At 35.5% G+C, this 27,651-nt stretch overlaps 2 protein-coding genes across 2 annotated transcripts; one reads left to right on the forward strand and one right to left on the reverse strand.

Moving 5' to 3' along the window:
- Window positions 1-1,496: 1,496 nt before the first annotated feature.
- Window positions 1,497-2,729, forward strand: LOC103504528 (putative clathrin assembly protein At4g02650). Its single transcript, XM_008468871.3, has one exon. It carries the CDS (start codon window positions 1,497-1,499, stop codon window positions 2,727-2,729), a length of 1,233 nt encoding a protein of 410 aa, XP_008467093.1.
- Window positions 2,730-3,554: 825 nt separating this feature from the next.
- Window positions 3,555-27,417, reverse strand: LOC103504529 (THO complex subunit 2). Its single transcript, XM_008468872.3, has 32 exons — window positions 27,060-27,417; window positions 26,789-26,914; window positions 26,332-26,373; window positions 23,688-23,747; window positions 23,465-23,527; window positions 23,024-23,104; window positions 21,824-21,895; window positions 21,606-21,653; window positions 21,413-21,481; window positions 21,173-21,306; window positions 20,032-20,107; window positions 17,509-17,702; window positions 16,632-16,712; window positions 16,332-16,542; window positions 15,998-16,243; window positions 15,445-15,525; window positions 15,241-15,360; window positions 15,087-15,146; window positions 14,861-14,988; window positions 11,539-11,635; window positions 11,289-11,417; window positions 10,434-10,537; window positions 9,790-9,970; window positions 9,431-9,609; window positions 8,426-9,032; window positions 8,178-8,282; window positions 7,492-7,647; window positions 7,270-7,350; window positions 6,743-7,198; window positions 5,494-6,654; window positions 4,233-4,537; window positions 3,555-4,125 (listed from the first exon to the last, which is right to left on the reverse strand). The coding sequence occupies exons 1-32, from the start codon at window positions 27,192-27,194 to the stop codon at window positions 4,056-4,058; spliced, it is 5,658 nt and encodes a 1,885-aa protein (XP_008467094.1). The 5' UTR covers window positions 27,195-27,417; the 3' UTR covers window positions 3,555-4,055.
- Window positions 27,418-27,651: the final 234 nt, after the last annotated feature.

The following is a 27,651-nucleotide window of genomic DNA, read 5'->3' on the forward strand; positions in this document are numbered from 1 at the left end:
ATGTGAAGGAATTCGGTTTGAAAGTCTCTCTTCGCTATTCTTGAGTAGGATGGAGAGTCCTTTGAGTCATATTTGTTGGTCTCCACCCACCTAAAGGCTCTAAACATTCAATTCCTAATGCAACTTGAGTGGAGAATCGTGGCGTTGGTGACATTAGTTGGATTGTGTGTGATTCCATGGGGTTCTCTATCTTTGTTGGGTGAGAGAGAGAGTCTTTGAGAATTGGGGCATCAAGAATTTGGAGGTGTGCTTGCAGTGATCAGGGGGCTTTTTTCTCTTCTTGCCAGGTTTGATGGTTATCTTTTCCCCCATGATTATGGAGTCAAATTGAGGTGAGCTTATCAATGCTTCTTATTGTCGGGATTCCAACCTACATGAGCCAAATTGCCTTGTGACCTTTGTTCGGTGTGCGCGTACCGCAAATGGGGCGACCCACCCCTTGCCTGCACTACAGTACTGTTGATGAGGAGGTAGTTGAATTTACTGTTGTTGATATGTCTGTTTTATTTGTAAATGTTACCCTCAAGTTTACAATAAATAGTGTATGTATATATATTGATAGATATATATAAAAGAATTCAAAATACCATGAAATTAAATAGTCAAAATTAATCCATGTGAATGTTTAAAATAATCTTCCTTCAACTCACATACATATATTAACCATTAGCAAGTTTGTTTGTTTTTTTTGAATCTCCTACAAACTTGAAATATGCAAAGTAAAAAGCAGTATACCTATTTTATTTCCAAACAGAAACATCAATACAATAATAATGTCATTAACATTATATAATATAAATAATAACACATGTTTTTTTTTTTAAAGAATAATAACATATTCATTATAGATGATCAAATGACTCGACGAACCGAACAATCTAAACTATCCAATCCTAATCGTAAAGATAGGTTTGAGTTAATTTTAGATTGAATTGGGTTGGACTGAGTTTTATAAATTTGGGATTGTAACGCCCTAGGTTTAAGATTCACAATCCAAATTAATTGTATCTCGACATTTTCCATCGTCCATACAAGTTGTCCCTACACATCCTAAGAAAATTTCAAAAGGTCACCAAATTCATAATTGATCTATGCCTAGCTTGAGTCAGTAAAACAAAGATATTTTGATATTTAAAATTTAAGAAAAGAATGACGAAGCAATCGGTTGGGTTGAATACCCAAATCGGACCAACTAGAATTTTATACTAATTGGTTAAAGAAATTCCTCCATCTCATGTACAACCATTATTCAAGTTTTCATAAAATTAAGTCCTCTACTAATTCTGGTGGCATCGATTGCATAAACATTTTTCTTGTAATTGTAGCACTTCGTGATTCCCCCAAAAGCCAAAACTAAGATATAATCAAACAACATTTTGCTTTGTCAGATTGCATAAAATCATTCTTCTAATTCAACTTTTTTGAAATAATACTTTTTCTATTTCAAATCATTCGTTTCTAACAATCATCTCTCTTGATCCAAATCCATTCATACTATGAAGACAAGATTCCGGCGATTTCTCACCGCCGTCAAAGAGAATTGTTCCGTCCGCTACGCCAAAATCGTAACAGCCAGTGGATATTCCGACGTCGATCTCATAGTCATCAAAGCCACCGCTCCAAATGACTCACCGTTGCCGGAAAAGTACGTTCAAGAGCTTCTCAAGATCTTCGCCTTCTCTCCTCCTTCGTATCGATCCTTTTCACTCAGCTTCTCCCGTCGATTTCGAAAATCTCACTGTTGTGGAGTTCGACTCAAATGTCTCCTTCTCCTCCACAGATTGCTCCAATCACTCCCTGACAACGTTGAATTCCGATTACACCTACTCCGCAGCCGATCCAATGGCTCAATTTCTCTTCACCAGTGCCATAGCCGACCAGACGAAGACTATGACTCTTTCATTAGATCCTACGCTCGGTTCCTCGACGAAGCTCTGAATTCCGATTTGTCCTATTACAGAAAAACACCAGATGATTCATATGTACACAAATCGATTGGAACAGTTCCGAGCAGAATCAACGAAATTAACAGAGTAATTGAAACAACAACACAGATGCAAAACATAATCGACAGAGTAATCGATTGCAAACCGGTTGGGAGAATATTACAAAGCTTCGTAGTTCGATTAGCGATGAAGAACATAATCCGCGAGAGCTTCTATTGCTATCACTCTCTCTGTCGAGATCTCGATTCAATCGAAGACAGTCTTCTTCAACTACCGTATCGGAGTTCTGTAGCAGCGATCGAAATCTACAAGAAGGCCGCCATCCAAGCAAATCAACTCTCAGTGCTTTACGATTGGTGCAAATTGATGGAAGTGTGCAGCGCGTATGAATTCCCAGACATTAATCGAATACCGGAATCGCGGATTCAAGGCATAGAAGCAACGGTGAGGAGAATGTGGGAGGTGACGGAATCGTCATCTTCGTCTAGCAGCTCCGGAGAATCGAAATCTCCGGCGGGGGGAAGAAAGGCAGTGGTGGTGAGGAGTGAGTGGGAGAAATTTGAGAATGGAGTGAAACCGCAATTGATGGAATTAGAAGAAAGGAGTTGGGAGGATTTGCTTGAAGCTTCAGTTTCGTTTACAATGGAATGGGATTCGTTGAAGTGGGAAAGAAATGGAGAGGGAGAAATAATTGAATTCATCAATACTTCTTCTCATCTTAATCCCTTCAATGCTTATTCATTCCACCAACATTGTTTGAGAATTAATACAACACCAAAATGAATGAGAATTAAAAATTATAATACAAATAAATAAAAACCCACATGAAATTGGGTTTGAATTATAAATTTGATGAACACTGAGCTTTGTTTGTTTTTTAATAGTATGATTTAGCCCTTCAAATTTTCGGTTTGAGTTTAGTTTTACTTACATACCCAAGTAGATTCAATTGTTTTAAAGTGTACTTCATATGGTTAGATTTGATTTTTTTATTCTAGAAGTTAATTTAGACTTACCTAATTAACTAAATAATTATTCTAAAATCTATTTCTATTTATTTTATTGTTTGCTTTATTAACGACTTCTGACCAACAATATGAGAGTAATTACTGGTTAATTCCTTGTAAAAATTACTTGCAACAAATTATTTTCCTAAAATCAATTTGAGCTAAGGAAAAAAGTGATTATGGCCATTTCTAATCATTTTTCAAACAAAATCTTCATTTCCTAGAAAATTTTAAACTACCAAACTAAAAAAAGTGTGATTTTAGCTTTGAACATATCTCAACGTTATAACTAAAATTTGTTCCATGCACAGTTTGACATGAAATGTGTGTTCTTGTATTAACAATATTTTGATAAAAATCCTCCTACTTCAAAAAAAAAAAAAAAAAAAAAGAAAAAAGAAAAAAATCAATTAACATTAAATATATTTTTAACTCGTAAGATTAAAATTAATGGACCATTTCGTCCTTCAAAATTTAGATGAAAATGTAATTAGCATTAAAATATATATTAATATAAATTTTACTATATTGCGTAAATATTTTTCAAAAGTATTAAAATAAAAAGCATCATATTCAATGTTCAAGAAATGTAGGCAGAGGATAAACAATGAACAGATTTATAGAAATTGAATCAGTTGAGATTCTTCTCAAAACTGGGGGGTGAAAATTTTTGTAGAAAACAGAGTTGGGGGAACTATCAAGGAATGGAAAGGGGAAAATCCCTAAGTTAACACTAATCTTGAATAACTCATACTACCAATGGCATACAAGAACAAATGTACTCGGTGGGGGCCTAAAATATAATACACAACTTTATCCTAATCTCAATTTAAAACAACTTACAATAGTTATCAATAGCAGAACACCCCAATGTCCTGTCCTGTTTGATTATGAATTGGTCGTCACTACAGGAGCGTGCTGTCTATATTCCCTCTTGGGCAGGCTCAGCGACTTCCAATAAATTACAACACTGCCTTCCTTTTCGTTTATGAATTTGGTCATCATTACAACATCGGAGGGCTCATCACCTCTCTATGGGCAGCTTAAATACCATGTTAGCGGCATGGAATGATCAAGCGTAATAAGAACCTGATTGACCAGCTTATTTCCGGTGCCTTCTCTTCTGATCTGCTCTCATTCTCTTCTCATCGTCCCATTCTCGTTCATACATTCTAAATCCGTGTTAAGGAGTAGATAAAAAATAATGGAATAGATAAAACTTATTATCACCTAAAGGTCATTAGTGATCATGCATGAAGAGTTGTGATATAAAGGATACAGATCAGCTTCACGTCTTGTCATCTTGTTGACCACTTCTTTACCGTGAATTCTCAAGCCTGGGTCATCTAGGTAACCAGGACGTTGCATCATTACTCCCTTCCGGTCTCCTCTTTCTCGTCCATCATAAGATTGAGACACACCACCACCCATCGGAGGTGGTGGTGGGCCAACAGGAGAATACTCACCAGCCTCAACTAATGACAGATGCTCCCTTTTAAGCTTTCGCCTCTTAGAGGCAGCAGAAGCGTCCATGTCCTCTTTCAAAAGGTTTGCCTTTTCCCTCTCCCTCTCCCTGTCATCCACCTACATGAACGAGAATACAACTTACTATTTACTGAAAGTTTACAATGTGATAACTGTAAACATAGCTATTGAGGTACGGTGATCAAATTCGGATAAATGTACTTGCGTACAAATAATATGTGAACCTAGAATGTAGCAACAAGAAGGGTGGAAGGAGAAAGACTACTCAGATCTCTCTCATTGTGTGTGGATGTGGGGGGAAGAAAGGGAAAGTACGTAGGTTTGAATCACTTTTGTTCTCATTACCAATCTTTTGTCAAATGAAGATTCCCATTAAATTTGAATACGCTAAAAATCAAGACTATTAATTCCAGGTTGGCAGACCTAGATACACTTGTTCACCCAATTTAACAAAATAATCCAAGACCATTCTCTAGAGAAAAATAAAGCATCTATAATTTAGATATAAAAAAACAATGTTTGGGCTACATCTTTTACGCTTCAAAACCATGTAGAGCTTGTGAGTTAAGACTTAAGCTAAAAAAACACAACTTTCCTTTGAAATATAGCCTCCGTTTCCTTACCAAGTTGATATTATCTTAATCAACAATAATAAGAAGAAAGAAAGGCACAAACCCTCTTGGCGCAACCCAAGAAAACAATTATTCCTCATCTAGAAACCACAATCCAAGAAATTGTAAGCCCACTTCTAGAATCGATTCCTGTTATAATTCTAGATAGATAAATAGAAGCATCCTGTGGTACTAATTGGGCTTTACCATTTGTCTATTCGATCAATTTTCTGAAGGCAGGGTCGTGAACTGATCGCCTTTATAGGGGTGTCAACAAAATACAAGGTTGAGTAATATGATGCTAAGATGATAAAAACAAAAGTTCACTTCTATTTGCATATGGTACATATTGCTTAAATTAATTTTGTGTTCATACTTCGTACAAAAAGTTATGTCACATACCATAATACCAAATAAAATGCAATGAAATTGAACAATCATTACCTTCAACGACATCCCAACGTCTCTCTCTTCTCTCTTTCTTTCTCGAAATTCCTCTTCTCTTCTGCGCTTTGCATCATCCTGTGAAATTAAATTTTCCTCTGATCGTCTTCGTTCCTTCTCTTCATGTCTAGGAGAAAGCCTTTGAGCATGTCTAGCAGTTCCAAACCTCCTATCTGCATCTTCTTCTCTTCTCCCACTATTAAGAGATTGAGGGACCATGTGTGGCGGCAAGGGCGGTGGAGGTGGCAAGCTCTGTCCGTGGAACCGATCATCAATGTGAGACTTGTCTACAGTTGAATCGCTATATCGTAGTTTGCTCCTATCATCTTTATTTCTCTCATCCTTAGACTTTTCAGGATACCTATCAGAAGCTCTCTCCACTTTCTCAACTGAGCGCTCTCTTCCATATCTTTCTATTGATCTGTCTCTTGTTCTTTCTACCGGGGGATCATCACGGGACTTTTCAGGACGTTCAACCCGGTCTCTGTAGTCCCTATCATACCTTTCATTTACTTTATCTTTTGTTCTATCCAAAGGTTTGTCTAAACCTCTGTAACCACTTTGTTCATCCATTCCTATTTTATCAGCATCTATAGATCGTGGGTCCATGGATCTATCTTTGTCAGAGATACGAAAATCCCCATCATCCCTAATCTCACCATCTCCCCTCCGGCGTTTACCTTGCCTGTCTGGTTCTTCTGCAGGACTAGCTCTTTTCTGCAGCTTATCACTAGATCTAGAACCACCGGCAGAATTATCATGCCTAGGAGAATGAGCAAGTCTGGAAGAAGAGGATCTCGAAACATCAAGAGCATCAGTGCCATCATCCTTTATTGATGACACCCTACCATCAGATGACCTCCCAACCCCACTTTCTGCCTTTGATTCAATGGTGTGACCATCTGAAGCTTTTACGGTTAAGGAAGAGCCTTTAGGTAAGGAATTTTGTGTATTACCGTTTGACACAACAGAAGGTGAATTAGAAGGACCTCCATGCCTACCACCGTCCGTCGCGTGAACTGGAAGCTCCCTTTCACTCGTCGAAGACCCAGGATTCTTGCTAGCCGCTTTTCCTGATCTAATTTCATCTTTTGTAATATCTTGTTTTGGTGCTTTATTAAGAGATGTAACAGGCCCTGATCGTTTTGTTGAAACTCTCAACTGTTAACATGATAATATAATAAGTCATAATTCAACGGGCACACACACACACAATCGAATGCCCACTAAAAGTATAATTTAATACTACCTCCGATTCAGAAGAGGTCTTTGAAACAACTTTTGATGAGCCCTCATCCAAAGTCCTAGTTAAGTCATCACCTGGTTTCTGACTTTCCACCATTCTTAATGATCCCGAATGCACAGAAGTTGAGGATACCAGTGGCTGGGAATCTGGCCCATTCAATGATGTCCCTTTCTGTTTCCCATGCCCGAGATCAGATTTTGGAACAGAGAGACCATCTATTTTGTCCGTTCTCACATCAGATGTTCTTGACCTCAATGAATGATCTTTCACCATATTTCCAGAATCTGAATTTGGGATGGGTAACGCAGTGGTCTTCCCTCCACCAGGTTCATTTTGGGAAAGATAAATGGAATTATTTTGGCTAGAAGCTAAATTACTAGCCGAAGGCTTTGATGCAAGAGATGGTGTCTTTAATTCAAGGTAACCCATGCCAAATTCTTCATCCGTAACCCATGAAGGCTGCAGAATGAAATAACATCAACTTAGCAATTAAAATTGAGAAGGTGACACGACAGAGAAATGGAACAAACCTTTCTAGCAGCCAAGGCTGCAGCAACACCAGTAGCTAAAACCTTCAGATCTTCTCTTTCATCACTTTTGATCTTGGCTACCTACATGAAGAAAAAGAACTCTTAGTTTCTTTTTTTTTTTTAATTTTTAAATTCCAAACATGACTTTCATTGTCTAGAGATGAATTACAAAAGAAGGAAGAATTCTTAGTTGACACTAACACAAAGTGAAATTTGTCCTACCCGTTTCTCAAGGTTGATCCCACTCTTTCTAGTAACAGGAAACACATTGGAAATTTTTGTTAACATTATAAGAGCATTTCTAATTTCCATGTATTCTGTAGATTCCAAGCATTGTATCAGTAACCGTGTAATTCTTTGACTCCACTTCCAATGAACCTATAAGAAAAATAATTAATGAATTATTAAATATAGTGACAGAAATATATACTATCGTACATGAAAGTTTAAACAAAACAAATTTATACTTGAAACAGGACACTGAATCCCCAGTGCATTGAATGTTGAATGATACATGTAATTAAAATCTAAAATTCTCCATGAAAGTGAAGGTAGAGAAAACTTGAGATCTATATGACCACGGGATAACCCAGGAGAAACCATGCCAAAGAAGATAATATAGCAAGGTAACTCAGGACTTACTGAAGTTGCACCACTACATAACTTACTGGACTTGCACCACTACAGCAAATTGGTTATCTTATAGAGTGCTACGACGGGAAAGAAAGATTGCTTTTACATCATAACAGAGATTGATGTATAGGATACCTTCTAATAGAACATCTTAATACTAAACAAGAATTAGAAGCGAACTACATAATTCAGGCAACATATCATCAATTTTCATTAAAATGTACATAGTACATGGAAAAACAAGCTAAAGATGAAAATGGTAGAAATTCAAGTACCTTGATGAACTGGCCGTACGTTACTCTTTGGCTATTTGGATACCTATAGTAGACAGCAAATCCAGGCATATTTCCACATTCACGTTCATAAATGGATTCATCACTCTGACAAAACGATTGATCAATATGAACAACTGAAGATGGGGAAGATTCCAGTAACAAAATTCAAGCACTTTGCGGAATGATGAATGACTTTTTAACTTCATTTGGTCTTCATCATGATAAAGAAAGATTAAGTGATCAATTACCTTCCAATGATAAGCTATCTTTAGTGTCTCATATAGGAACCTTCCAAGCCTGCCTGCTTCATATTCCGTACAGCAGCATATCATGGGTTGCAAAGTTTTACATATCAAAACATCAATATGGTTGACTGTATTGAAAAATGGCGTTCCAAGGGAATGAAGAGTGTGCACAAACATAGCACAGTAGACCGCATCAGGCATACTGAATGTACAACGGGGAAAAATACAACGCTGAAGGAACTCCATGTTAATTTTCAGAGTATCAGGACAGGAGCTCAACCACTTATCCTTTTCACGAGAAAGTCGTCTGCGAACTGATGCAACATTTTCTTCATGCTTAACAAGTTCATTGGACAGGCGATCCAGAGATTCTTGAATTCTTTCTTTGTCTTTCTTCCTTTTGTTGATTGCAGAACTTGAGTTATCAGATAGCTCTTCTAAAGCTTTAAGAGCAGAATGCTGCTTAGCAATTTCAGATTCATATCTACTCCGAGGAACATAAAGATCGTAGAGAGTGAGACCCCAAAATGTAGTATAGAGATCTGGAGACAAGCTATTCCAAGCTTTTGGAGGTAACATAGACTTCACAGTATCAAGCAGATCTGACCACCTATCAAAATAAAAGTTAAAAAGAAAATCTCAAAGTATTCCATCAAAATTATAAAAAAAAAAACTCCCTATTTGTACCATCAAAATAAAAAATAAAAAATAAAAACAAAAAAAAAAAAAGAAAACGGTTAACTCCCTATTTTGTACAAAGTAAGTCTGACTACAAGTGCCAGTACGCCATAACTTCTGAATATCTTACATTTTACCAAAATTAACAAGATGACATTTGGCGGAATAACAGAATCAAAGTACTAACTATACCTTATCAATAGCATTTAATCATGTATAGTTTAATCAAAATATAGAGTAGAGTGAAGAAGAAAATAAGCTACATTTGCCAAAATAGCAAAATGCAAGCATGTAATAAAGTGAAAGCTTAAAAAGAAATAGATCTCTTACCTCACAGGTTTCTGTAAAGAACCAAGATCCAAAACGACATCACCAGGACATTCTGCAGGTTCCAGATCAGAACTGTTGCCTACAACATTTGCATCATTTCCATCCAGTGGCCAGAAGATATCAGAACCACCTTGGCACTTAAATAGCCTCATTATTGGCCGATAAATCAGGAAAGCAACCTACAAAAATGAGTCATACCAGAAGTACTTTAAAAGCATGCAAAAGAACTTTAAAGCATAATATATTAAGAATTTAAATCTCAAAAATAAAGATTAGACATATCAAAAGTAGTTCAATTATGATAAAACACACAACCCCAAGAAAACAGAGCCGTATGACAATGACACAAGCACACAGACCTCGGGATCAAGGTGATAAAGATGCGCAAGCTCATTGAGTGAGGGAATCAACTGAGCATAAGCCGAAGCAGGTGTAACTGCAGTAGTAAGAAATTCCACATATTGAAGTAGTGTTCCATGACATCTATCAAACTGCTCGCTGACCATTTTTATATAAGGAGCATTTGCATTTATAACAACCCTGAAGGAAATAAATCATATGTTAGGCCATATATTCTAAAGCACCAAAATGCCAATGAGAATTTGCTAGTTGGGACCAAGTGAAGGTGGTGGGCCGAGGGAAGAAAAGAAAAGAGGGACAAGACAAGAAAAAATAAATCAAATTACAGTTGCACAGCAAGCATGAAGGCCAGAGTAGTAGCAGGTAAATGTATCAATAGACATCTCAAGTGATTGAATTATGAAAATTTTACTGCAAGATAACTGTTAACGGAATTCATAATTAAAATAGCATGCTAAAGGGGCTTGTCAGATGATTTTAAAATATTTAAATGAAAAATAACATGAATACCCAACCCCTACATAATCCTCCCCACCCAAAAAAAATTGATGTATAAAAAGAAAAGGGGGGAGAAGGTCCTCGTTATAAAGCAGAAAAATACAATATCATTATATTTTGCATAATACAGAGTAATAAAGCATACAATGAACGGTGTTGAGCAATAAGTAGCAAAAGAGGGACCGCCAATTTTGGTTCATCCTTGGGAAGCAACGAGTCACGCAGTCTGTTGCTTGACTTGATCAACGCCTGCATTATTTAAGATGGGAAACAGAAATAGAACGATATAATAACTCCAAACAAAACAACAAACCATCATATTTGTAGTACAAACAGAAAATAACATTCAGATAACAGAGTGTAAAATCACACAAAAAATAAATACATAATAGCAATGATAATGATAAGAGTGCAAAATCACAAATAGAACAAAAGAGTTCGATTTTAAAATGTATAAATATCACTAACAAGAGTATGTACGACCGTAATAGAGTAATACACACTAGTTCTTTGGAGCTCAGGTGCAAAGTGAAAAGTAATGTTATATAATATTATGATAGAACTTTTTCTAAAAAAAAAGAAACAAGTCTCTTCATTAAGGTAATGAAATGAGTCTAATGCTCAATAAAAGAAATATCATGATAAAACTGTAACAAAAAATTACAGAAATCAGAGTTTTTGTGAGAAAATGTGAATCTTTTAAGAGTATAGGTTGGTTTTATAATAAAAATATTAAAATAATAATAATAGTAAAAGGACTCACCCAACGCCTTCCCTGACCACATCATTGAAAATTCATCCTTCTCTTTTTGATAAAACATGTCAGAATAAATTCATTGAAGTGCAAAGTAGCTACTAACTGAAAACTTCTAGCTTGCTACCAAAACCCATCAGGACTCAAGGTAGCCTGACAGTCATCTATTTTCACATCCTTTACTGACGATCGCAATCAAGTTAAGAACTGGGAAGAAGAAAATTATATTGCCCATCACTACAATACCTTATTATTTCGAGTAACTCCAAAAGAAGTTGCTTGATAACGAAGTGTCTCACTTCCTGCCATAGCATCCAACTGTTCCTCAGTTAGGTTTTCTGTGTATTGGACATTAGCCATTTGCTGGACAAGTTCCTGATTACATTACAAAAAAATATCTAAGTCCGTAGTCAAGAAATAAAGTATGATGCTAAAATATCTAAATGTTGAACCATGTGGCTAGCACAAAGCACCCCTTATAGACAAGGCAAAGTACCTGCAGGAGAACAAGCTCAATTCCTTGACCTTTTTTCAACTGATTAACGAGATACTGAAATAAACCCCTTAGTTCCATAGATGGGTACTTCTTACACCTACCACCAACAGAAAAAGTCCAAGAAAGTCATCAAGAAAGTCGGAGACAAATGTGTACAAGATCTGCTTACCCAAAAAGTAGTCTGATGATAAAGCAAGTAAAAGTATAAGATATGTTCTGTAAAAAACTGTTAAAAAATGACAGTTTATACAACAGTACAGCACATCTTTAAATCCATTTTTACCATAAAAAATACTATGTTACTGAGCATCCCAATAATTAGAGCTGCTTTATACACATATACAAGGATGCAAGTTTAAAGCCAAAGAAAATTTGACAACATCAGAATGCACAAAAATGCTATGAAGCAAGTATAGCGAAGAAAGATAACAAAAAAAATGATATTACATCCTAGGTAGGTGGCCACATTACCAACTTACATGCATCTCGAATAAGCTCGCAGGATAATCCGCTTGATTCTACAACATTTGGTGTTAAACAAACTCATAAAATATTAATTCCTAGATAAATGGCTACTATGGACCGAACCCATAACCTCTTAGCCCTTGATCAAAGTCATACCCCCATATTTACCACTAAGTCAATCAATGATGGTTGATAGGATACATATAAATTACGAAATTTTCAAAAAGAGGTGGAGGACGAAAGGCACTAAAGAAATCACCTATCGCTCCACATTGAACCCATTGAGTAATTGCGACATTGGATCTCATGTAATAAACAAAAACATCACATTCTGAGGCAAACAACTATATCCACATCATTAAAAATAATTCTTATACATTCAAGTTAAATTTCTCAAGGCAGCAGAAAACCCATTCAACCAAATGCTCAACCCTATCTCTGAATCTGGGGCCTTATAACTCTTCTCCTTTTAAAGGGAAACACAAGTTTCAATGAAAGATGAAGATAAAGTAAAAGACCCAAAAATTAGAAAATATTTAGACGTAGAAGAAAAGAGGCCAAAGGCTACTCCATTGAGTTAGCGCCACTGGAAACAAAGGAACAAATAATCCAAATATCCAACTTTTTCTCGTTTTCAGTTGCAAACACAGTACCAGATTGGGTAAAGGATGGTCCTGTGGTTCCTCCTTCTTTAGATTAATTGTTACCTATACTACCTACTGGGTGAGAACAAATAACTGATCTTTATTAGGGATTTCCCCGACTCCACACTAACTTACATAACGTTGGAAGGACAAGACACATTGAAATCACTAACATACAACCAAATATGTTTAAAATCCTGGTAACAAATTTGACATTATAAATATATACATAACCAACAACTTTTAATGAGATAAAAAATGAAAAAATACATGGGCAGTTTGCATTTGAACTTTTAGGGAAGGAAACATTAATTGAACTTTCTGTATTAAGCATACACAACAATTTATATAGTCACATAGACAGCTTCCATCAATAAATATTTAGTGTTAATGTTTAAGGTTCCTAAAAAGGAATAAAAGGAAAAAGTCAAGAACAAGAATGTGGAAAATAGCCACAATACTTGATTAGTTCTTCTTTTCGAACAGGACAATTTAAAACAATATGATAAGTGTATGAAATTGACACATTGAAAGAAACTCGAGGACTAGTTGCAATTCAAGATAACTTTTAAATAGTACAATAGTTTTTATTTTGATTTCTTTAATATTAAGGATGCATATAACATATGCAGTTCATGATCACTTCGACATAGTTCTTTGGTTAATATCAAGTATGTACATAACATGATTACCTATGCAGTAAAAGAAAAAGGAAAGCAAAGTTCACGTCCCAATTAAACCATTCCTACTCCTTGGACGTCTGACCCGCCTCGAAACCCTCAAACGGATTCCAATAGGAAGCTCGAATAAAAAATAGCAGCACAGAACTTCTGATTGATCCTACTCAGTTTCTGTTTTACTTCAGTTGCTCCTCCAATCTCTTTTTAGATGTACAGTATGGTATTTATCAGAAGCATAAAATACATTGAATGTAGTATTATGAAAGAACCCAACTTGCCATAGAGCTGCAACCAAAGTAGGCAAAGAAACTAGAATTTCCTTGATGAACGACCCCTTTGTAAAAGAAATTCATGCTTCGACCAAGAATGATCTGTGCCTATAGCTGGAATGCGAAATTTTCTATAGGTATAACCAGTACAAAATTTGGAAATCCTCAACGAAATCGACATCTCGGAAAGTTGACGCAATCATAACTGATAGAAATCTTCAAAATGACTAATCCATTTGTACTTTTTCAACTATAAGGTGAAACTAACATCTTCAAATGATTCAATTATAAGTCAGGAAACTTGTCTTCACTAGAGCAGTTAATATCTAGCACTTCTCTTTGAAGGTTCATCCCCTCTGAAGCCAATGAACCCAAAAAAATAACGATTCACCTCCAATTTTCACTGAGCAAGGTAATGTTAACCTTACCCCCATCTACATGTAAGGTCATATAAATTACTCCCTTCCACATTACTGGATCCTGCAACCGTAACACTGTTTACTTTGATTCTCTACAACTCTTTTACCAATATCTTGCTATTTAACAACTCAGCATATCTTGAACAAAGGCAGCATAAGAGAAACGTGAAATTTCAACTTCATCCTATCACCTTGAATCTGGTAAATGAAGCAACAACCAGGATCTTTCACCTCCCAATCCACTATATTATCATGAACTTGAGAGGGAAATTGAAACCCAACTTCAATCTCGACGGCCAATTGACTAATTGTAACCCAATTGATATATTTAATCATACAGCTGCAGCCCCCAAAGCCATGTATGGAGTTCAAAAAGCATATCCCAGGAAGCAAGTTTTAAGTAGTTGAACAGATCCGAAATAGCTAACCAAGGTTCAAACGTTAAGTTGTCCATAATGCCCTCAGTTTAACCAATCAACATTAGCTGGGTGCAGCAACCAGGATGTTAAAGTTTGGCATTCCAAGTATAACCAAGGACAAATATCATGAAAAAAATCAGACAGTGATGCATGCAAAAGAAATAGTAGAAAATAATAACCGAGTAGCAATCACCTAAAGCAGAAGAATTAGAACACTATAACTTAAATATACCAGAAACAACCCAAACAATTAAGCCAACATTATCGTGGAAGTTCATCTAGACTGAAGCCAAATAGGCAACTGTACAATTGAAGTGACCCTTACAAAATTTATAGCAAGTGTCCTAAAAAGTAAAAGCACATCCTCAACAGCAGAAATCAGCATAAAGAAAAATGTTTTATATGGGAAAGAAAAGAGAAACATACAGGTGACCCCAAAATGAAGCTAATGATTGGAGCCAATCTGAGAGATTAAGGCCATCATCCTTCAACTTATCACGCCCTCCTTGCGCCAAACGTTCAATCACAACATATTCCAATATGTCATACTCGAGCTGCATAAAATATATGGGGGAAATTATTATAAAAATATCAAAAATATAGTACTTCACAATTTAGACAATGTATCCATGGAAATACACATAGTATATACCTGAGTCAGATACTTGAATGCGTCTACTACAGGAGTAATCATATCCCTATATGCCTCAATCTGCAGAATGATATTTCAAGAATGACCTCAACTCTAAGAAATTGGAAAGCAAGATATACATAATTGAAAATAGTATAGCCAGATCAAACAATACCTGGTGAACTATTGTCCGAAGGACAGTCATCGGATTAGCATGAGCTAGTTTTGCAACCATCCTACCCAATTGCTTCAAGTTCTCCTTAGCCAACCGCTTCAAAATTCTCCGTGTATCCAACTGAGAAGTAGTTGGTTGTGGTTTAACATGATTTTGAACTATTATAGAGGAGAAACCAAGAAGAAATAATCAATTAAACAATACCTTTGCCGTTTGCCTTGCAGCCAAAACCATTGGAATCTTCTCGTCATCTCTCTCCCATTCGCCATATAAACGATATCGCACCTAGCAATGCAAGATATTTTATATCAAAAGCACTAATAAGATTTGGACTATAATACAAAAAAGAAAGATCAATTAAAATCTTAGGCTAAGATTTGGTCTATAACACAAAAAAAAAAAAGATCAATTAAATTATTAGGCTAACGAATCAAGCACATAGAATAAACATAAAATAGCACCAATGCCATTTTGAAGAGAAGGAGATGTTTTCTGGTAGCAGGGGTTTGTAGGATGTTCAGATGTTTGTGAGAGAAAATGAACAATAGAACCTTTAGGAGATGGGAGAGGGACTCCTGTGATGTACGGTCCACTGCTAGGTTCTACATTTTCTCTTTGGACATCACTGACAAAATCTTTTTGTAACTATTTGTTCTGTCACATTTTACTCAGCAGGAATCTTTCAACTTTCAAGATTTTCAATTATTAATAATCAAATTATTCAATAGAAGTAAATGGAACCAACTCAAAAATCTACCTCATATGGAAGAAGATTCATTACTTCCCATATTCCTTGACCAACAGCTGGATTGGCAGGTATCAACTGTAAAGAAGGAAGTAGGCACGTTCCTAAGGCTTCCTCAATCCTCAACCTAGCTTCCTTTAGGTGAAGATGAGGAACCCGATTTCCAGCTGGCATTACAAGTTCAGGATTTTGACCACTTTCCACACTGTTGACAAATTCAATTGCTGATGTATAATAACCTCTCAGCACCCTGCAGACCTGCAAAAATTAAAAAACATAAATAAGAGAGAGAATAAAAAGAAATACAGGTTGGAAATTAAAGGATAGTGAGTGGTGAACACATTACCTTCTGTAGCAGAATTGTATCACGATAGAGATAAGGTCCAGCAGTGGCAAGCATCTGGAAAAGTTCTCTCGGAAGATCTATAAAAGAACCACCAACTGGCAAATTTGTGGTCTCAATAGCATCAACACTACTTCCTGTGGAAGCCCCTAAGCTCTGATGAGGATTCTGACGAACAATAGAGTATGAAGAAGAGATTGATTCTTCAATGAGCCTAAGCAGACACCAAAAGAAAACTGATGCTTGAATCGAGGTTCATATACATGTTTACATGAATATAATTGAGCATTAAATCAGAATTACCTAAACAAGCTGTTACAAATTGGCAGAAGTTCCACTGGATTGAGAGGCGAAAGACGATCAAACAGTACATGTGCATGATACCTGTCAGGAAAAAGAAAAAAGCTAACGAAGTTTACATTCAGCTTGGTTAAGAGGTGACATCTTCAATTATTCTTCTATAGGATATGAAACTTGGATTGCAGACTAAAGGCATACATACACAAAAACAAAAAACAGAAAAAACAAAATAAAACAAAAGGAAAATAAGACATCCCTAAAAGCCAAAGAGATCATAGAAAGAATTCCCAATTGGCATATCCCCAACAGCCTAACTCTTTAAGGCACGGAATTTAGCATAATGATAGAAGAGAAAACTCTATTTTATTTTACAAACATATACAATCGGGAAAAATAGTTGGTATGCTATATTAACATGTAAGCTGTTGGAAATAAGGGGATGTGTTGATAGTTTTATAGCCGCAAGGGTATTTTAGTATTTTACTTTACCTAAAAGTTTATTTCCTTTTTTTATTACGACTGCTAGAGCCTATAAAGTTGTCTTCTTTTGTAACTTTCATTGTGCGTGAAAATAATAAAAGAGGCTCTCTATCGTGGTCTTTCTCCCTACTACAGGGTTTTCTACGAAAACCTTGGGTTCTCTTTTTTACTGTTTAACATAATCAAATTCATATTGTAGTAGAAAGAAGGAAAGAAAGGACGATCCAACCAACTTATGCATACAAGTGTTCTTTTATAAGAAATCATGCACAGATGTTGACCCAAAGAAGTGTATTTCAACATCAAAGTTGGCTCTCCACTGTTACTACCAAGTACACAGATAGAAGGACACAAGCAGTTATCACCATCATACAAATGTTACAGATTCAATTTTACGTACCAGTCACCCACAGAAAGGAATCCAGTAAGCAAGCCCAGTGTTTGATTATTTTCCAGTTCTGGAGACCTTTCATTGACTGCCTCACTTTCCATGTCAAGAGCAGCAAAAAGATCAATGCTGACATCTCCTTGCTTTTCGTCATCCATCAGGTCCTTTCCAGTTGCCGCAAGATTTATTTTACCTATTCTGCTGGCCTGTAGAAATTAATTCAGACCCGTGATAATGTACACATAATACATGGACATCTAAAGGAAAAGAAAAGTGAAGTTATTTACAAAGGCCTTGTGAAACTACTAACTCACCAAAAGTACTGGAATCATAATTCTATCTAGTATCTAAAAAGGCCCACATTCTATGTGTAGAAACTGCCATGTCGCCAACAGTCTACCTACCTAAGGGAGTAACTAACAAGTGAATTGAATTTTGTCTACTGCTGAGGATGGGTTGGGGTGGGGATTGGGTGTAAGTACACTGCTTAATCAGCTTACTAGAACTTGCATAAGCAAAGAAAGATAACTGACGATATTACGTGAAATTCTTTATGGACCCCCGGGGGAAAAGGTTAAGTTTTTCTTTGTGGATCGTATGGATTCTATGGAAAACCCTATCAACCTAGACTGGAATTAGGAAGGTGTTCATGTAATCTTTGTTTTAGGGAGGGGAGTCGTTGTTCCCTTGCCCTGTTCTCTGTTTTATTTTATTATAATTATTCTTTTAGGAACGAAATCCTTCCTATGCTTCTTAAGGAAAAATAAAAATAACTAATTAAAAATAACCAATCCACCAAAGTGACGGCTAGCTATTTGCAGGTCAGTACTCTTGCTCCAGTAAAGGGCACATTTTTATGACTTTAAAATGCACCAGAGGACCTCTAAAACTCCCAAGAAACCCTTCCAAACAAAAATTCGCTGAAAAAGTTCCAGCTCACAAAACAAAAACGTAACATTAAGAATCTCCGAATCATTACATAATCAATGCATTGATTCTAAAAGCCGGTGTTAGTAGGTCTGAACCTGAGCCAACAAAATACAGAACATTGTATTTTTCTTTTGAAAACAATGAACGCATTTATGATCTCTCCAAACATGTGCTTGATTATTGTACACCCTGCATGATCATTATGATATTGCTATGGGCAATTATCACAAATTAAGTCAAAATGAAGGAATCCAACACACTCATAATCAATGGTAAAGATGTTACAATCAGAAGGGGCATTGAATTTTCTGTGAACAATACCCAAAAACTGTGGACAACGATTTTATTGCCTTTGTTGAAGAGAGTGAACATATTTGAGAAACTCCTTTCTATTAAATCACCAATTCACCCAAAAGCTTAAGTTGATGGTTGAAGGCAAATTTAATTATAAATCAGTAACGCTCCCCCATACTTGTGGACTTGAAATATTTGAAAGGCCCAATTGAGGAGGAAACGACAATACAAGGACTTGAACACCATATTAGATCACTAATTCACCCAAAAGCTTAAGATAATGGTTGAAGGCAAATTTAATTATATATCACTAACACTTCCAATGCAGGAAATTTTGAACACTTCCTACAAACTTTCTTGATCAAATAAAAAAACCATTGATAAGAGAACCATGACATCCATCGTCTAACTATCAAGCAATCGACAAGAAAACCAAGTGATAAAGAAGGAAAGCTCCATATTGGGGTAAAATGATATAAACAAGAAACTAGCAAAGGATCAATCCCCCGGTATCCCAAAAAAAAATAAACGCTTCCATATCACTTAGAAAGATCTTATGATTGTTTTATCTTTTTGGGCCAAATGGGAACTTTTGTTCTGTCCTAAGAAGAAGGTTTGCTTAGCTTCGTTCTTCATCAGTATAGGGGTCTTGATTTTGGGGATTTATATTTCAAATCTTTGCTTCACCTGTCCTACTCCTCTTTGATAGTTGATGATTCAAAACTATATTCTTACCCTCTGGAAGTTTGTTCTTAGGTGACTTGTTCGAGGAAGCAGGTATCTTCTTTAGTTTTGGAGCTTAATCATTTTTTAGTTGGCCGTTCATTCAGTTTCACGCTCAATCTTTGTGGGCTATTGCAGTGGAAACTTCTTTTCTTTTCATTTTGGGTTTTGCTCGAGTTGAAGTCCCATCTAGTTGTTCTCTAACTTTGCTCTAGTTGGTAGGGTTCTCAAGTCTTTTAACACCCCAAATACCCCAACTCCATGTCAAAATTGCTCCTGAGACTGACATTCACCATTTCATCTCTTGTACTTATGTCGGGACTTATTGGTATTTCATCTTACAGGCTTCAATAAGTACTCACTTTACTTCCTCCAGTATCCATCATCTCTCATCAAAAACAACATTTAGGATTTGTACCAAAAAAAATGACAAAAATAATTATCTAGTTGATTCAAACAAGCAAAAAAAATTATATACTCAGTACACAAAGTAGCCCATCAAGATGCCAACAAAGACGGGAAAAAAGTGAATGAACAAAGTGACTACTAAAAATAATGCTAATTAATATTTACTCTCAATAGCAGTACCTCGTCAAGTCGTTTGGAAGAAAAGGAACCATAATGCTCAAATGCCTCATCCTCCTTGGGAAGTAGATGCGCATATCTAAGGTAAATAAAAGTCTATATTTAAAAATTATAGGTAGACTATTCAAAATAAAATTTCAAAATTAAAACACCAGATAATGCACAACAATGGAGAGAAAACAGATATAGAAAATGATAGAGACATTGGATGGAACATTCCTTGTTAAAAGATGGCTTGGATTAATTTCCAAATTATCAAAAGGGAAGGTAAAGTTGGTTACGGTTGGGTATGCTTATTTGTTTCCAGAAAAAAAAAAAAAAGAAACAAATATCTTGATTCTATTTATGTTTACAAGTTCACTGAATTAAATGGATTTATCGATATTTGTTAAGCATATTTGTTTTCAAAAAGAAATTAGATTCTATGATCCAAAAGTGGCAATTTTGATAATTAACATTTTTTTGTTTACAGCTATAATTTGAAGTTCTAAAATAGACAGTAAATTATATGATATGGGAAAACAACAATGAGGCAATTTAACAAATATCAGGTTTGATCCCTTGAGAAAATGACTTGCATTAAATTGAAACTAACTGATATGAACCAGTCAAACATCAAATTATTAATTAGATCTTAGTTAATAATTTGTGATGTAATTTTAATATTTTCCAGTTTTATCCTTTTAAATAACATTTAAGTAAGGTCAATTTAGTCTTTTTACGATGTATTAGGATTTTATTGGGAGGTTATTAAGTCTTGCCTTTAGGTTGTTTAAAGGAGTTTTTGACATATTGAATTTGAAATGAGATTTTCCTTTGTGTTGAGGACGAAGATTCGTCACCAACTTGATCTAGAGGATTGCATGCTTGAGCATTAAGATAAGTTTATCTTGCTTGTGGAGTGTTCAAACCTCCAGTCTTATCTCTTGGTCATCGATCAAAAGGTAATACAATTCTAGTCCTTCCTTTTGGATTTTTGTCAAATTGACTTGAGGTAGAACTTGATATTTAAGGGTTCACCAATTGGGTTCCTAATTTTCAAAGGTAGAATTTGATATTAAGGGTTCACCAATTAGGTTCCTAATTTTCAAATCCTAAGTTTTCATATCACTAACATTTAATACATATATGTATCTGTACTTACATGCTATCAAGATCAATAAAATTTTCCTTCACTAGTAACGCTGTAAGCTTATAAAGTCCAAACGGAACTGGCGAATTTACTTCAATGCGCTGATAATACTGAAATTTGAATCCAAGGATTTGTGAAGCATGGGACTGCCAAAAAATATACAACATCATGAGAAACTTAAAGAGTCTGTTTATTGGCAAGTGTTAGCAAGATTATCCACATCAACTTGTCATGACTCATAAGCATCTTTACCTTAGGAAATATTGGAATTAGCTCCACAAAAACACTATTTTCTGGCTGCAATTCAAAACACTCCAAAACCTGATATAAACACATCAAAAAGATGAAAATTTGGCAGGAAATTTCGTTACAAAAAATAATGAACGAGGTAAAAGGAAAACAGCAAATCAAAGATTATGTAAAATAAACAAAAGAATTGACTCACAATGTCAAAAACACGGTTTGGATCCAGATCAAAGTGCCCAATCAATGACTGTAGAAAGCTTAAAGATCAATAAATTGGAAAAGTTCTATAATATACTATATACTATATATTATATAGTATATATTTGTATAGAAGAATAACTAATTTGATATCAATGTCTATCGGTGTGCTAGAGATAATTAATGATAAAAGACTCAAAATGGAAGTTTACTACCAACCTTTATAATACCAATTGTTGAGCCTGGAAAGTTTTTATTTGAAGCGTCGGTGACCCGGCAAAGAAGTGTTACCTGAGACATCTTTCTTTATAAGCGACAACCATGTACATTGCAATGAAAAACTAAAGAACAACCTAAGGACAAGGGTTCAGGACCCCTCCCCCTCAAGGGGCTAATGAATAAGAGCCTTCCGGTTGTTGAAAATCATGAGTAGATCAAGTACTAATTTGCAAAAGTATAATACATATTGAGAAAATTACATTCATTGACCAGAATAAGAGTAAAATGGACAAATCAAGTCCAAAAATTTATGCATCTCATGATCTTGTTCTCCTCATAAAAAAATCCCTCTTTGGGCTGTTTGGGGCACTAACTTGAAAGTCTGTGAGCCAAACGCCCCTTCGATTTATCAAAAACAAGTATAAATTTGACTGATGAGAAAGACAGAAATACTGAATCCTACTTCATCTAATAAAAAGGTTAAAAGGAAAAACTCTACAACTCTCTTAAAATGAAGCTAGTTTAAAATATACCAGGAGTTCTATCAAGATTTCAGGGAATGCATCATATTCCTGGACATCCTAGCAAAAACACTACTATTGCTCTCTAACCATAATGCCACAAATTCCAGTAGTTGCATAAATCTCTAACGATGCTCTGGCGCAATACCTCTCCAAAGATGTGTGTGCCCCCAAATACCATTCAAGGTCGTATCATATCAACTTACAATAACTTCGTGTCTTAGGGTATCAGGCTCATAGTAAAAACGTCAGAGCCATTTAGCTAACAAGGTCGGTTATGGGTAGTCAATTACCCTATGATTATATATTACTGTGAGGTGGGCTGGATCAGTTCAACTCTGTAAACCCAAGAACTTAACCGAACACGAGTGTTTCACAGCTACTCTACTTTTATCAATCAAGATGGGAAGACTTTTGTTAGACCCCTCTTTGGAGAAAGGAAAATTTAACATTTTATCTCTTTCATCCATTTAGGTTATTTACTTTGGCTTAAGCCTTTTTTAATTCATTTTTCCAGCTGTTTAAAGAAAGGAAATGTTTTAAGAACCAAACTGTTGAGTAATTACACTCTTTCAACATTGAGAGAGCAAGTCTTCTCATTGATCGAGGCAAAAATGAACAAATTAAGAAGAAAATCACAAGGAAAAAGGACGGATCAAGTATTTAATCAATAGCATACCAACTTGGCATAGCCCTCGCTTTCCTCCCGCAGAAGATTAAACTTTGTTTGCTGATATAAAAGACGAGTATTTACTCTAACCTGAAATCAACCAAATGACTGTATATTAGAATCACTATAAAAGGTTTGGCCTCTATGCTGAAATTGAAGCTTTTTCAAGTTCATGAGGTACATAGAGAAGTTTTTGCAAATTGATGTCATTATCTTCAAAAATATTTAAACAGAAATCTAGATCCTGCTATGGTTACAAGTGGAAGAATAATTAATACATTAGCAGTATTATGCGAGTAGAAAGTGTGAACAGGTGCAAAATTGAGCAACCAACTGCATAAAAAGAAATTAAATAGATGGTAAAGGAAAATAATATCATATGAACTGATATCCAAGACCAGGCAGCATTATCTATAACGAAGCTTGAATCTTATTACAACTATCACTTACCTCTTTACTCTTCAATTCCTGCGCCTTAATTTTTATCATTTCAGCCTCCCATAGAAATTCTTCCTAAAACCAAGCAAATTCAGTTTAAAAAATCATTAATACATGACACAGTGCAGCAAACATTGAGACCCACAGTTAAAAAGAGCATAGGTACAGAATTTACAGTGAAACAACTAAACAAGAATGCAATACAAACAAGATAAATTTTATATGAAAATATTACCTCACATCGCTCCTGAAAAAGCCTCAATGGGACTAATGCAGATTCCACCAGCCACTTAGCCTAGAAGATACAGAATACAGCATCCAATTGGCAATATGAGTAACAATTATTATTTAAACAAAAAAGGTAATGATAAAAAGGAAAATATATGGTACTGAAAAACAGAATAACAAGTAACTCACTATACCAAATATAGTACATGAAGAGGATGAGCAATGAAAAAGTACAAAAGAACATAACAGAATTTGGTGCACCAAAGAGAAGTTTGCAAATTTCCATTATCAAATAATCAGTTTTTTAACTATTGACAGCAAAGTTTCATTATGTGAAATGAAATTTATTACAACCAGAGCCCAGGACAAGTGCCTCTACTAACAATGAAGGTTATAAATTAGAACTGCAATTGATGGTAGTTGTTGAGAAATATAATTAGAAAATGGTTCAGTGAAAATTGTCATAGCATGTATGTGAATAAGGGAGCTTCCGTCTTTTGTCCTTTATTATAATTTTATTATTCATAGTCAAACAAAGGGTCTCCAACCCAGTAGATATTACCACACGAATAATTACAAAAGACACTCATCATCAATGTTCAAAGAGAGATATTAAAAGGGACCAAACATCAAAATACAATCTCAATCAACATGACTAAAAATAATGTACAGAGTTCTATCATATTTAGTCTTACATTATAAGAGCATTTGGTCTTTTTCTAGAGCCAATAGGATTTTAAAAAAGAAAAAAAAAAAAAAAAAAAAAGAAACAACCGCTTTCATTGACATTAAATGAAAAGAATGTGTGGCATACAAAAAACTACGCCCCAAAGAAAGAGGGGCCAACTAGGTAAAATGTTAACCATGGGAGTGCTAACCATTGGTACTAAGAGAGTCTTTTCTTTTCTTTTTTGTTAACCATTGTGAGTTCGTGAGCTTTAGGTTTCTGGTTAAGGACCCTTTTGTTTTTTGAGCTTGTTGCCCCCTCAACAATTACCCCTTCGTGAGAAAATAATTGAATTAAAAACTGTCAGAACAGAATGAGTTTTACATTACAAATGAGGCCCAAAGCGCTCAATCCAAACATGGATTTTGAATTACTTTACATTACAAACACATCCCATTATGAGCCACCAAACACCCCTAACTTTTTTTGGAATCTTAATCTTCTGTAAAACATCAAAGACCAACTCAATGATAGGAGACAGATTCAATAAAATCCTAAAGAATAACCTACAAGTAAAGTTCTCCAAAGGGTGGTTAGAATTCCGAATACAAACATCTCTTCTCTGTCTAAAGTCAAAATCCTCACTCAAGAAAAGAAAAAAGGTCACTGTTGTTGTTTCCTATTGGACAACAGCCAACATAAACCGAAGGAGAAAGAAACAGAATTCCCCAGCCAAAGAGTCTGACACAAAACAATTTTTCAGAGAGGACAAATGATATAACCTAGAAAGTGCAAAAGAGAGGGGTTTATCACCCCAACCAAAGATCTTTCCAAAAATACGTTTCCTTACCTTCTCCCAACAAGCAAAATACAAGATGGGAAAAAGATGGGAGTGAATAGAAATATCTTTCTACAGATTTCAATGCATGCCTTTAACCCATTCACCACTCACGCACGAGGGTGGGGACCATATTTGCTCACAATAATTCTCTACCACAAGGATTCGAGCTCAAGGGAAAAACACCAAAACCATTTAGCCAACAGAGTTTTGTTGCGTAACCCCCTCACCCCCCAATCCCAATTAACAGGTTTCCCAACAACTTCCCAGCTAACCAAACGAAACTTCTTCATCCCATCATAGAGGAAATCTCTCATAAGCTTCTGAATGCTCTTGAAAACAAAGACAAGCGCCAAAAGAAGGAAAAGTAATAAATGGAGATTCCACTCAATACCAATCTAATAAACGTCAACCTCCCAACTTTAGAGAAGAAGCTTTTCTTCCACGAAGCTAATCTCTTCCTTATCTTCACTATAACACTAAACCGTCTGTCAAGCTTATGTTGCTCACAGTTTATCCCTAAGATCTAACATTTACTCCAGTTAATTTTAATCCTCGTATGAAGGAAGTACAAGGGTATAGTTGCAATTTTACTTTTTACTGTTTATGTGGAATGAATATTCAGGATGGGTACATACTTTAGGCCTATATATTTTACTTGGGCCAATCATCAACCTAGTTTTATTTACTTGAATGATGTAATACCCCAACATTGCCACGAAGAACCCCATAATGGGATCTAGTTTCCTTGTGCCCAGCAAGAAGGAAACAGAAGATCTGAAAGAAGTAATTACAAACTAATCTAGCCAACTTTGCAACGCGTAGACCACAAGCGATGCCAAAAGCCACCACATTCATCCAACATGTCGGCAAATGGGAGCCTTGAGAGATTACCACCATGTCTGTGTGATTAAATTGAAAAAACGAACATAATGGTAAGGATATATGAAAAATAGTTGGTTCTTCTTTTTTGCAGTTCCTTTGTATATCTTCTCCATTTCTTGTACACCCCTCTTTTGGCTTTCTAATGAATTTTGTTATTTCTTGCCTAGTCAAAAAAAAAAAAAAAAAAAAAAGAGAGAACAAAACAAAACTACCCTACATCATGAGACAATAATCATAATCTCTTATAGTTTATATACTCACCAATTTTAAAAGCCGAGCACGATACTCTCCCGCTAATGTGATCTGCAAATTGAGCAAATTTAGTTCAATATGCATAGAACTTCTCACGTTTGAGTATATTTTTTCCATCAATAACATGAATAACATACAATTCAAATGAAACATAGAGAAAACTTTGCAAATACAAGACTTTCAACCAAATCAAAATATTACAATTGACAATTGTTTATCCTCTAATAGGTTTAAGATGAGGAACTTCAAATATATATGTTTTAACTAGTTGAGTTATTCTCAAATCGGTAAAAATTTATGTATTCACCTTAGCGAGGACAGTATTAACAATTGAAACTTCAAAAATCCATTTGAGCATAAATTGGAAAAAATGAAGCTAGATGTTCTAATCAGGAAAAAAAAAAGGAAAGAAGATGAAAAGAAAGCTTGCTGCTAACGGGGAAATATTGTAAAACTAAATACTAACATCTTGAGCCAATTGGGTAATAACATCAGCAAAAGCTGATCCTAACTCCTCTGCAGACACTTTCTCCGAGAACTCAACTGAATCCAATGCTGCTTTACACTTTTGAAATGGCAATTCCCCTCGAACCTGAATTCAGTAGAGTCACATAAACAAATTAATATTAATAACCAAATGATTGCACTAATAATATGCCCAAAAATAAAACACTAGAAAGTCGCAAAAAAACACAAGTTCTACATATGGATAAATATATGTCAATTTAAGTACAAACCATGGTCCAGCAGAGCTCGTAAAGGAAGCGAACCACGGGGACAGGTTGAGGAACCCTAAAGCTGGAGTTTCCGGACTTCCATTCTCGAATATTGCTTTCTACGACATACATACACTCTACCGGCGGGAGAGCCATTGCAGGGAGAGGCTATACAATCCCTAACAGACCCAAAAAAGAAAAGATGGGTTTTGGGAGCTGGAACAGCTTCAAAAAGAAGAGAAAGAGAAGAGAAGGAGAATCAATGGGGTTCTCATGGGAGTTTAGTATGAGAGTAGGAGAGAAATTAGGGTTTGAGATTTATGATGAATTGTGGAGGGAGGAAGAAAGACAGTAAAAGGGGTTTGGGGAAGCTGGAAATTTGGAGAAGAGATGCTTGATGAAGCTGTTCATCGTACAGGCGAGACGGAGATGGATTGGGCTTTGGGCTTCGGCCATTGGGCATTGGGCTCAGATATGTTGGTTGTAGTCCATGGTCTTTCTTTTGAGAAACTAGAAATTTCTAGGGCCGAAAGAAGAAAGGTAAATCGGATAAATGGTAAATTTATTTTTAAATTGACAAAATAGCAAAATACACAAAACATAAAAGAAAATT

Source organism: Cucumis melo, chromosome 9 (assembly GCF_025177605.1).
Source record: "Cucumis melo cultivar AY chromosome 9, USDA_Cmelo_AY_1.0, whole genome shotgun sequence".
Lineage (NCBI taxonomy): Eukaryota > Viridiplantae > Streptophyta > Magnoliopsida > Cucurbitales > Cucurbitaceae > Cucumis > Cucumis melo.